The sequence below is a fragment of the Aotus nancymaae genome, unplaced genomic scaffold, assembly GCF_030222135.1.
Source record: "Aotus nancymaae isolate 86718 unplaced genomic scaffold, 86718_ANA_hifiasm-v0.15.2.pri h1tg000012l, whole genome shotgun sequence".
In the NCBI taxonomy this organism is placed as follows: domain Eukaryota; kingdom Metazoa; phylum Chordata; class Mammalia; order Primates; family Aotidae; genus Aotus; species Aotus nancymaae.
The window spans coordinates 8,247,536-8,260,424 of NW_026988423.1; the positions used below are offsets into that span (position 1 = coordinate 8,247,536).

The 12,889-nt window shown below is 36.5% G+C and overlaps 1 protein-coding gene across 5 annotated transcripts in view; it reads left to right on the top strand.

Moving 5' to 3' along the window:
• Positions 1-12,889, top strand: part of DYNC2H1 (dynein cytoplasmic 2 heavy chain 1) — a 376,161-nt gene that overhangs the window by 106,555 nt on the left and 256,717 nt on the right. For all 5 annotated transcript variants that reach the window (XM_064375367.1, XM_064375368.1, XM_064375371.1 and 2 more), the window contains exons 56-59: positions 3,183-3,296; positions 3,898-4,058; positions 5,307-5,430; positions 6,239-6,360. In XM_064375367.1, the coding sequence (XP_064231437.1) occupies positions 3,183-3,296; positions 3,898-4,058; positions 5,307-5,430; positions 6,239-6,360 (521 nt within the window). The remainder of the gene's footprint in view (positions 1-3,182; positions 3,297-3,897; positions 4,059-5,306; positions 5,431-6,238; positions 6,361-12,889) is intronic.

The window sequence follows — 12,889 nt, forward strand, 5'->3', positions numbered from 1 at the left end:
TCAATTACTGACAGGGCATGGTGGCTCACGCCCGTAATCCTAGCTCTTTGGAGGGCTGAGGTGGGGAATTGTTTGACCCCATGAGTTTGAGAGCAGCCTGGGCAATATAGTGAGACCTTATCTCTACAAAAAATTGAAAAATTAGCCGAGTGTGGTGGCACGTGCCTGTATTTTCAGCTATTCAGGAGGCTGAGATGGGGGGATTGCTTCAGTTTGAGAGGCAGAGATTGCAGTGAGCTCAAATCATGTCACTGCTCTCCAGCCTGGGTGACAGAGCAAGATTCTCTCTCTCAAAAGAAAAATTATGTTATCTGTTAAACATGTCTTCTTGGAAGTCTCTTGGGCAGTACAATTTGAAACACGTTCAAAACTGAACTTTCGAGTTTTCTTTACTGTATTTCTTTCCTCAAGTTATCGTACTATAATATACACTAATTATTTAAGACAGTACTTATAAATTGTATTATACTTAGAATTTTGTTACCTTATCCCTTAATGTAATGTCATTAAATTTTGTCAGTTTTACCTCCCTGACTAAGCTTCAAATTTGTTTCCCCATCTCCATGTTAGTGATTGTTACCTAGTCAACTATGCACTAGTCTAATGCCTCTTATTAAAATTAACTTTAATATTCACCAGACTAATGTATATATCGCAATTAAAAAGTAAATGGCCTGAAAAATCTTAAAAATAACAAAGTTGTGGGACTTATGATTTCAAGACTCACTTTTCAGTAATCATAAGGCAGTGTGATATTAGTGTAATATTAGGCATAGAGATCATTGGAACGTGGTTAGTTGATTTTACAAAAAAATGGCAATTATATGGGGAAAGATAGTCTTTTTAAAAAGTGGTACTGGATATTAGATATCCAGGTAGAGAAAGAAAAAGCCCAGGACCTTTACCTTTTAACTTACACAAAAATTTACATAACGTGGATGATGAATCTATGTTTAGAACATTAAATTATAAAACTTTAGAGGAAAACACAGGAGAACATCTCTATGACCTAAGGTGAGGTGAAGACTTTTTAGATGTCTTATCAAAATAGAAAAAGAAAATTAATAAATTGGATTTTAAATAAAAACTTCCATTCTTTGAAATAAATTCTGAAATGAAAAGGTAAGTCACAGACTGGGAGAATATATTAACAGAACATGTATATGGTAAAGAACTTACATTCAGAATTTTTAAAAAGTACTACAACTTAATAGTAAAATAAAAATCCAGTTTAACAATGAACAAAAGATTTGAGCAGACCATTTATGAAAGAAGACATATGAAGGGCCAGTAAACACATGAAAAGATGCTCAATCAAGTAAATGTAAGCTAAAGTCCCAGTGATGTGCTGCTACATATCCACTAGAATGGGTAAAATAAAAAGACTGAGAACACCTCAGTCTAGTATGGCAAGGCTGTGTGGAGCATCTGGAACTCTTATAATTGCTGGAGGAAATGAAAAATGCTACAGTTGCTTTTCAGAAGTTTGACACAGTCTCACAAAGTTAAACATATCTTAGTACATCAACCAGCAGTCCCACGTTCAGATTTTTAGCTAAGGGAAATGAAAATGTGATAAATCTTAGAAACATTACACTTACGTGAAAACAGCCAGACACAAAAGACTGTATACTGTATGATTCCTTTGTAAGAAATTACACCTGTAATCCCAGCACTTTGAGAGGCTGAGGCTGGTGGACCACTAGGTAAGGAGTTCAAGACCAGCCTGGCCAAGATGGTTAAACCCCATCTCTACTAAAAATACAAAAAAATTAGCCAGGGGTGGTAGTGGGCCCCTGTAATCCCAGCTACTTGGGAGGCTGAGACAGAGAATTGCTTGAACCCAGGATGCAGAGGTTGCAGTGAGTCAAGATTATCCCATTGCACTCTAGCCTGGGTGACAGAGCAAGACTTTGTCTCAAAAAAAAAAATGAAAAAGAAAAAGAAAGAAAGAAATTATAGAAACAGCCAAACTACAATAGAAATCAAATTAGTGAGTATCTGACCTGGTAAGTAATACATCAGAAAATGTAAATATACTTTTTATACTGTAAAACTTTAGCATAATTTTTTTCTCAAGGCATTTTGGAACAAAATTAATATAAATGTCTACTTAATAAAGCCAGCCATTTTTATTGTTAAAAAAATCTGTCAATTATTTTTATTATAAAAGAGTTATTTGAAACATAAAAAAGTAAACACTACATAAGGGGTAACACTGTTGATTACTATGTGTTTATAAAAGGAAAATATTCGGCACTATGTGTGCTTTGTGTACTCTCAGGCTGGTGACCTTAGTAGCATACATTGAGTATGTGCTACTTTTTTCTCTGCCTGTTCTGAGAATCGATGCTTCTAAGACTGTAGCTAATTTTATTATCCAGCAGACACCCAGGAGAATAACTATGCATCTCATAAGTTAATAATTTTGCTTAATTATAAATAGCAAATATTTGTTTGGTATTTTGTAGAATGTACTGTCTGAAGAGATAGCTTAAATAACAAATTGTTTAACTTCTAAGGCTTGCAATTCTAAGTTTATGGCATAAAGACAGTACAAATTAAATGCTATACAATCTCAGAATAGTGATACCTTCTAATTGGAACAGGAGGTTAATAAAAGAAGGAATACATGAGATATGCCTGGGCTGTTTAAATGTTCAGTATGTTTTATTATTATTTAAGAAATTATGCATTTCAGGATCTGAGCATGGCGATACATGCCTTTAATGTCAGCTACTTGGGAAGCTCAAGGGGGATCCCTTGAGTCCAGGAGCCTGATCAACATAGTGAGACCCTGTCTCAAAAAAAAAGAGAGGAAAAAAAAACTTCAGACTGACAAATATATGCAAAGATGTCAACCTCATCAATAATCAAGGAAATACAAATTAAATTTGTACATTGAAAATTATGTATTTCCATCTTGTTTAAATTTTATATAAAAAGCATTTATTGCTTTGCTAAGTAGAAAAAAATTAAAGCACTGAAACCTTTCTGATAGAAAATATAGTAAAATAAATCATTGGTTCCCAGGCATTTTGGAAACATTCTTGTCATAGATTCAAAACTAATATTAGAAAAACATTTAATAGAAAATGTTATTTTAAAATATTATATTTTAGATTTCATACTTTTAAATATGCATTAAAATTGATTGGAATGCCACTTAAATATTCTTATAGGATGCTAGTGAGCAAAAAACAGAACTCGAAAGGCTAAAGCACAAAATAGCTGAAGAAGTTGTTAAAATTGAAGAAAGAAAAAATAAAATTGATGATGAATTGAAAGAAGTACAAGTAAGTTAAAAAACATTCTAAAATCCATTTACATTTTTGCTTACCAGTTACATGTAGGAATTTAAACATTATTTGTAGCTCAAGTTGTTTTCTCATAGTATTATAAAATGTGGTTTTCAACCAAAATACTACTTGTAAAAGAGAATAAGAAGGAAAGCCTGCCAGGAAAAGTAAGTGAATTAATGGGTGGTAATTAAAAATAATCTTTGTTTTTCATAAACCACATGGTTTTGATTGCAGAAGAAAAAAATGTGTTAGATAAATTAAGATTTACTGTTAACACTCTTTTCTAGTTGATTAGTCAGCTAGTCTTAAGATATAAAGAGCCTCTTAAAAATGACAAATTGCCTCAAAACAAATAAAATTTTCCAAATTATATTATTGCAGTTGTGGTGGCAAGAACTCTTACTATCTCAACTGGAACATTTTTTACACCTTGTTTATGTCTTGTATGATTCAAAGCATTTTGGTATTTTAAGAGAGAGGACATTAGTAACTATAGTCATTTTGCATAAAATGACAATAAAAGATAATTTATAAAGAGTTAATGATTTTAAAAAATATACAATTTGAAAATAAAAATAGCCTTTTTCTCTTTTAGCCTTTAGTAAATGAAGCTAAACTAGCCGTTGGAAATATTAAGCCAGAATCACTTTCAGAAATTCGCTCTCTACGCATGCCACCCGATATAATTAGAGACATTCTTGAAGGAGTTTTAAGGTTGATGGGTATCTTTGATACATCTTGGGTGAGCATGAAAAGGTAAATTTTTCCATTTTCAGCAATGAGTGACACATTCTTTCTCAGTTTTAAATATTTCTTATATTGTTTTTCAAAATGCATTTCCTCTAAATACATGGGTATACATTTTGCCTTGAAATTTAAAGGTATTCTATGTAATCATATATCAAGATCTATATATTCCTTTCTCTATAAGTGATTGTTAAAAGTGTCAAGAGGATAAAAGGAATACCCTAGAATCCTTAAGAATTTCTCAATAAATATATTATTTGTAAAGAGGACTGATTTCCTACATAGTAGAAAGGACTGATTTCACTGCGATTTACTGATGAAGAAAGTACAGTCACTATCCTTAAGAGTCTTATACTTTTAGGGGCCAGTGAGGGAGGGAAAGAGGCAGAGACAGAAACAGAAAGAGGGAGACCCTTAAATAATAAACAGGAGTGGCAAACTAGAAGAGAATAAGGTATTAACAAAATATGAAACCATTCAGCTTCAGATTTCATGTTATAATAGTGGTGTTATGGTTTGTACTAATACTAAGTTTCTTATTAGTATTTGGGTTGATAGTAAAGAGTTTCTTTTATATTTGGAGATGGAGGAGGAGATGGATTGAGAGAGTACTTTAAATTTCCTTAAAAGGGGTGAGAAAATTTTCTTGCATATCCTACAACATATGAGTACCTAATAGTTCACAAATATGGTTTTGAGTAGAACAAGATTGTGATTCTTTCATATCACTTCTTGTTCTAGTTTATTCACAAAGCAGTAGAAAGACTGTCATATCTCTTTCCAGAGTTTTTGTTGTCTACAGAAAGTTGATAATACATCTGGGCATGCCTGTAATCCCAGTACTTTGGGAGGCCAAGGCACTTTAGGCCAGGAGTTTGAGAACAGCCTGGGCAACATAGTGAAACCCCATCTCTACCAAAAACACAAAAAAATTAGCCAGGTGTAGTGGCAGATGCCTGTGGTCCCAGCTACATGGGAGGCTAAGGTGGGAGGATTGCTTGTATCAAGGAGGCGGAGGTTGCAGTGAACTGAGATTGTACCACGACACTCCAGCCTGGGTGACAGAGCGAGACTCTGTCTCAAAATAAACTTAACAAAAATAAAGATAATACATTAGAAGCTTAAAGGTTTTAGTACCGTATTTTCTGTTAACTAATGGATAAAATTATTGCATGCAGCATTTTGTTAAATTGAGTTTTTTTTCAGAAACAGCAAATTTTATTTAGCCTTATTTAAGGAAATATGCTTTAATTTTAGTTTCCTTGCAAAAAGAGGTGTAAGAGAAGACATAGCCACCTTTGATGCCCGAAATATTTCAAAGGAAATAAGAGAGAGTGTTGAAGAACTTCTTTTTAAAAATAAAGGATCTTTTGATCCCAAGGTAATTTTTAAGTCATACCATAAATTTGCTTTTCCATACCGTATAATATTCTGCTTTTTAAATGTGATACTTTGTCATTGCCAATTGTTTAGATCACTTGAAAATAAAAAATAAGCTTATAGGTATTACATTTGGGAAGCATTAACCAGCAGAATCAGGTAAATTAGAATCTAGGTAGCAAGGGGGATTTATTACGTTGAGTGGTTTTAATAGCTTTGTATTTGCTGTTAATGTTCTCGACTTACTTTTTTTGTTTTTTAGCTTTCAACTATCCTGGTGGGCTTTTATTTTTTCATGTGTACTTGTCAGATAACAACAGATATCTGTGTTAGGATAGTGGTTTATAATTTCAGTGAACAATTTAGAGTTCATGTTTCTGGTATTTTTTTTAGATCCCTTATTCAAAATGTTATCTGCATCTTCTTTGACACCGATTACAATGGTTCTAAAGCTGCTGTTATCTAATAAAGATAAATCACATGTATAGAGAAGAATTGATGCTTAAACATTGTTGTGGATGACACATATATTCATTAGAAATGTGACTAATGAGTAATTATGTTGATAAAACATCTTTGTTTTAAAGAGTCTATGTGATTCTAAAAATTTATTTTTAAGTGAAAATAGAGTTAATGTATATTTCTCTTAATCTAAATAGCAGTTCACTGTATTTTTATTTTAGCTATAAGCCAAAAACTTCTTTGAGTCAAGCTAATAAATAAATGGCAAAATAAAGTGTGTTAGAATTAACTTTGCTTTCATTTGAAATTAAGTGAGGGTGTTGGATCACTTCTCGTGGATTTTTCAGAATGCGAAGCGCGCCAGCACTGCAGCTGCGCCTTTGGCTGCCTGGGTGAAAGCCAATGTCCAGTATTCCCATGTCTTGGAACGAATTCAACCTTTGGAAACTGAACAGGCAGGATTAGAATCGTAAGTGAAATATAAAATATAAACAATTCTTTATTTTCATCAGTTTGATGAGGTTTTAATATATTATTATTTTTTATTTTTTCTCTATTTGTAAAATGGCAGTTGACAATACTAAAACATATAAAATGAGTCAATTAAATACAAATTTAAAAGCAGATCAAAAAAAGAAAGCTATTAGAGAGTGTAGAACCAACTCACTTTTTCCTTTACCATTTTTATTTTAAGGCCAGGTAGGTAAAAGTTCCTTTAGAAAGAACCAAAGTTTCATAAAGTAATAATGTTAAAGTGCAAAACGAAAGCTTTGGAAATTTAAGGCTTTTATATTTGTTTTTACCTTCTAAGTTCTAGGAAATGTTAAGCATATATTTTCCAAAACAGTGTATGGGGAAGTAGGAGGAAGATTTAACCACTTACTATTGGAGCATACGGATCTAATTTGCTGTCGTTACCAAGTCAGAGATATATTTTCTCTCTTTTGTTCTAACTGTAGACCGAAAGATTTATGTTCTTTAAATTTTTTTTTTATTTAAATAGGTTTTTGGGGAGCAGGTGGTGCATGGTTACATGGTTGAGATCTTTAGTAGTCATTTCTGAGATTGTGGTGCAGCCATCATCTGAGCAGTGTTACACTACACGCAATGTTTAGTCTTTTATCTCTTGCCACCCCCACCCTTTCCCCTGAGTCTCCCAAGTCCAATGTCTCATTCTTATGCCTTTGCGTCCTCATAGCTTAGCCTACATGAGTGAGAATGATGTTTGGTTTTCCATTCCTGAGTTACTTTAGTTAGACATATTAGTCTTCAATTCAATCCAGATTGCTGTGAATGCCATTATTTTGTTCCCTTTTGTGGCTGAATAGTATTCTGTGGTATATATGTATACTACATTCTCTTTATCCACTCATTGATTTATGGACATTGGGCTGGTTCTGTATTTTTGCCATTGCAAATTGTGCTGCTACAAACATTGGTGTGCAAGTATCTTTTCCATATAATGCCTTCTTTTCCTCTGGGTAGATACCTAGCAGTGGGATTGCTGGATCAAACAGTATATCTACTTTCAGTTCTTTAAGGAATCTCCACACTGTTTTCCATAGTGGTTATACTAGTTTATAGTCCTACCAACAGTGTAAAAGTGTTCCCTTTTTACCGCATTCTTGCCAACATCTATTATTTTTTGATTATGGTCATTCTTGCAAGAGTGAGGTGGTACTGCATTGTGGTTTTGATTTGCATTCCCTGATAATTAATGATGTTGAGCATTTTTCCATATGCTTGTTAGTCATCTGTATATCTTCTTTTGAGAATTGTCTATTCATATCCTTAGCCCACTTTTTGATGGGATTGTTTGTTTTTTTCTTGCTGATTTGTTTGAGTTTGCTGTAGGTTCCGGATATTAGTTCTTTGTCAGATGTATAGGTTGTGAGGATTTTCTTCCACTCTGTGGTTCTGTTAACTCTGCTGGTTATTTCTTTTGCTGTGCAGAAGGATTTTAGTTTAATTAAGTCCCATCTGTTTATCTTTGTATTTGTTGCATTTGCTTTTGGGTTCTTGGTCATGAAGGCTCTTGCCTAAGCCAATGTTTAGAAGGGTATTTCTGATGTTATCTTCTAGAACTGTTATGGTTTCAGGTCTTAGATTTAAGTCTATTATCCCTCTTGAGTTAATTTTTGTATTTGGTGAGAGACAAGGATCCAGTTTCAATCTTCTACATATGGCTTGCCAATTACCTGTTGAAGAGAAGAGAAGCCCCAAGATAACAGCCTTAAGAGCAGGCCTAAAGCTAAGAAAAAATAAATAGAACACACAGATCAGTAATCCACAGATTACCTATTGTATTCTTTTATTATGAATTCCTCTCTTTCTCTTTCTTACTTTAGTACCTCAGGTTTCTAAAACACATCTTCCACAGTAGAAAGAGTATATGGGCTGGATCATATTTTGAAATTTGCATGTCTAAAAGTATCTATAATATATCAGTGTATGTGATGAATAATTGGGTTGTGTTTAAAATACTAGACTAGAGGGAGAGAGATCCAAGATGGCCGCTTAGGAGGAACTCGGGAATGCAGCTCCGAGAGAAAGCACAGAGGGTGAGTGGACGCCGTATTTCCAGACTGATTTTTACTGCCCACAGACCAGGAGATTCACACGCAGAGAAGCCACACGGGTCGCCAGCGCCGCTGGCGCCGCTGGCTTGAACGGCGCAGCCGCTGGGCCGGCACCCTGAGGCAACGGCTCACTGTACAAAGTGAGAGAGTCTGAGTCCCCTATAAGCCAGCAAGGGGAGCTGAAACGGGGAGCCAGGCCAGCACCACGAATCTCAGAGCCGCGGCTTTAGCCAACGCAGCGGCTCCGGAGGCAGATCAGACGAGACGGTGTCCCCTCTTACCCAGCAAGAAGACCTGAAACACAACTGAAACCGGGACGGTCCAGCTCTGTGGAGGAGGGGCGTTCTCCATAGGCACCCTGCTGTTCCCAGGGCAATCTACTAAGGCAATCCGCCACTACAGAGACTCCGTCACTACAGGGGCGGGCCAACATAGCGGAAGCAGTTCTAACTACACCCAGAAGTTCACACGGAAGCTGGGTGGAGCCCACAGCAGCTTAGCGAAGCCTCTGCAACCTGAGTGTGACTAGGCTGCCACCTTGTGGGCAGGGAAAACAGCAACCGCACAGGGGAACATCATAAAACCGTAACTCCCTGGGACAGAACACCTGGGGGGAAGAGCAGGGGGTTTATGAGTTCTGCCACAGCAGACTTAAAATTACCAAAATCAGAAAGACAACAACTACAAAGTCAACAGGTGGATAAATCCACAAAGATGGGAAGAAACCAGCGCAAAAAGGATGAAAACACCCAAAACCAGAACACTTCTCCTCCTACAAGGGATCACAACTCCTTACCAGCAAGGGAACAAGACTGGATGGAGAATGAGTGTGATGAAATGACAGAATCAGCTTTCAGAAAGTGGATAATAAGAAACTTCCGTGAGCTAAAAGAACATGTTCTAACCCAATGCAAAGAAACTAAGAACCTTGAAAAAAGACTTGACGAAATGCTAACAAGAATGGACAACTTAGAGAGGAATATGAGCGAATTGATGGAGCTGAAAAACACAACACGAGAACTTCGTGAAGCATGCACAAGTTTCAACAGCCGAATTGACCAAGCAGAAGAAAGGATATCAGAGGTCGAAGATCAACTCAATGAAATAAAACGAGAAGGCAAGATTAGAGAAAACAGGGTAAAAAGGAATGAACAAAGTCAACAAGAAATATGGGACTATGTGAAAAGACCTAATCTACGTTTGATAGGTGTACCTGAATGTGACGAAGAGAATGCATCCAAGCTGGAAAATACTCTTCAGGATATTATCCAGGAAAACTTCCCCAACCTAACAAGGCAGGCCAAGATTCAAGTCCAGGAAATACAGAGAACACCACAAAGATACTCCTCTAGAAGAGCAACCCCAAGACACATAATCATCAGATTCACCAGGGTTGAAATGAAGGAGAAAATACTAAGGGCAGCCAGAGAGAAAGGTCAGGTTACCCACAAAGGGAAGCCCATCAGACTCACTGCAGATCTCTCAGCAGAAACCCTACAGGCAAGAAGAGAGTGGGGGCCGATATTCAACATCCTTAAGGAAAAGAACTTTCAACCCAGAATTTCGTATCCAGCCAAACTAAGCTTCATAAGTGAAGGAAAAATAAAATCCTTTGTGAACAAGCAAGAACTCAGAGAGTTCATCACCACCAGACCAGCTCTACAAGAGCTCCTGAAGGAGGCACTACACATAGAAAAGAACAACCAGTACCAGCCACTCCAAAAACACACGAAAAGGTAAAGAGCATCAACACAATGAAGAATCTGCATCAACCAAAGGGCAAAACAGCCACCTAGCACCAAAATGACAGGATCGAATTCACACATAACAATATTAACCCTAAATGTAAACGGACTAAATGCCCCAATCAAAAGACACAGACTGGCAAATTGGATAAAAAGCCAAAACCCATCAGTGTGCTGTATCCAGGAAACCCATCTCGCATGCAAGGATACACAAAGGCTCAAAATAAAGGGATGGAGGAAGATTTACCAAGCAAATGGAGAGCAAAAAAAAGCAGGAGTTGCAATTCTCATCTCTGATAAAATAGACTTTAAAGCAACAAAGATCAAAAGAGACAAAGAAGGACATTACATAATGGTAAAAGGATCAATGCAGCAAGAAGAGCTAACGATCCTAAATATATATGCACCTAATACAGGAGCACCCAGATACATAAGGCAAGTTCTTAAAGACTTACAAAGAGACTTAGACTCCCACACAATAATAGTGGGAGACTTCAACACACCATTGTCAATATTAGACAGATCAACGAGACAGAAAATTAACAAGGATATCCAGGACTTGAACTCAGACCTGGAACAAGCAAACCTAATAGACATTTACAGAACTCTCCACCCCAAATCCACAGAATATACATTCTTCTCAGCACCACATCACACCTACTCTAAAATTGACCACATAATTGGAAGTAAATCACTCCTCAGCAAATGCAAAACAACGGAAACCATAACAAACAGTCTCTCAGACCACAGTGCAATCAAGTTAGAACTCAGAATTCAGAAACCAACCCAGAACCGCACAGCCTCATGGAAAATGAACAACTTTCTCCTGCATGTTGACTGGATAAACAATGAAATGAAGGCAGAAATAAAGACGTTCTTCGAAACCAACGAGAATGAAGACACCACATACCAGAATCTCTGGGACACATTTAAAGCAGTCTCTAGAGGAAAATATATAGCAATAAGTGCCCACATGAGAAGAAAGGAGAGATCTAAAATTGACACCCTATCGTCAAAATTGAAAGAGCTAGAGGAGCAAGATCAAAAAAACTCAAAACCTAGCAGAAGACAAGAAATAACTAAGATCAAAGCAGAATTGAAGGAGATAGAGACACGAAAAACCCTTCAAAAAATCAATAAATCCAGGAGCTGGTTTTTTGAAAAGATCAATAAAATAGACAGACCACTAGCCAGACTAATAAAAAAGAAAAGAGAGAATAATCAAATAGATGCAATAAAAAATGACAAAGGGGATATCACCACAGATTCCACAGAAATTCAAACCATCATCAGAGATTATTACAAACAACTCTATGCACATAAATTAGAAAACCTGGAGGAAATGGATAAATTCCTGGACAGTAGCCTCCTCCCATGCCTAAACCGGGAAGAAGTCGAAACCCTGAATAGACCAATAACAAGGTCTGAAGTCGAGGCAGCAATTAAGAGCCTACCACCCAAAAAAAGCCCAGGTCCAGATGGGTTCACAGCAGAATTCTACCAGACATACAAAGAGGAACTGATACCATTCCTACTGAAACTATTCCAAATAATCCAAAAAGAGGGAATCCTTCCCAAATCATTTTATGAGACCAACATCATCCTAATACCAAAACCTGGCAGAGACTCAACAAGAAAAGAAAACTACAGGCCAATATCCATGATGAACATAGATGCAAAAATCTTCAATAAAATAATGGCAAGCCGATTACAACAGCACATCAAAAAGCTTATCCACCATGATCAAGTAGGATTCATCCCGGGGATGCAAGGCTGGTTCAATATACGCAAGTCTATAAATGTAATTCACCACATAAACAGAACCAAAGACAAAAACCACATGATTATCTCAATCGATGCAGAGAAGGCCTTCGACAAAATTCAACAGCCCTTTATGCTAAAAACTCTCAATAAACTAGGTATCGACAGAACGTATCTCAAAATAATAAAAGCTATTTATGACAAACCGACAGCCAATATCATACTGAACGGGCAAAAACTGGAAGCATTCCCTTTGAAATCTGGCACTAGACAAGGATGCCCTCTCTCACCACTCCTATTCAATATAGTACTGGAAGTTCTAGCCAGAGCAATCAGGCAAGAAAAAGAAATAAAGGGTATTCAATTAGGAAAGGAGGAAGTCAAATTGTCTCTATTTGCAGACGACATGATTGTATATCTAGAAGACCCCCTCATCTCAGCCCAAAATCTCCTGAAACTGATAAGCAACTTCAGCAAAGTCTCAGGATACAAAATCAATGTGCAAAAATCACAAGCATTCCTATACACCAATAACAGACTTAGAGCCAAATCAAGAACGAACTGCCATTCACAGTTGCTACAAAGAGAATAAAATACCTAGGAATACAACTAACAAGGAATGTAAAGGACCTCTTCAAGGAGAACTACAAATCACTGCTCAACGAAATAAGAGAGGACACAAACAGATGGAGAAACATTCCATGTTCATGGTTAGGAAGAATTAATATCGTGAAAATGGCCATACTGCCCAAAGTAATATACAGATTCAATGCTATCCCCATCAAGCTACCAATGACCTTCTTCACAGAACTGGAAAAAACCACCTTAAACTTCATATGGAACCAAAAGAGAGCCCGCATAGCCAAGTCAATTCTAAGCAAAAAGAACAAAGCGGGAGGCATCTCACTACCAG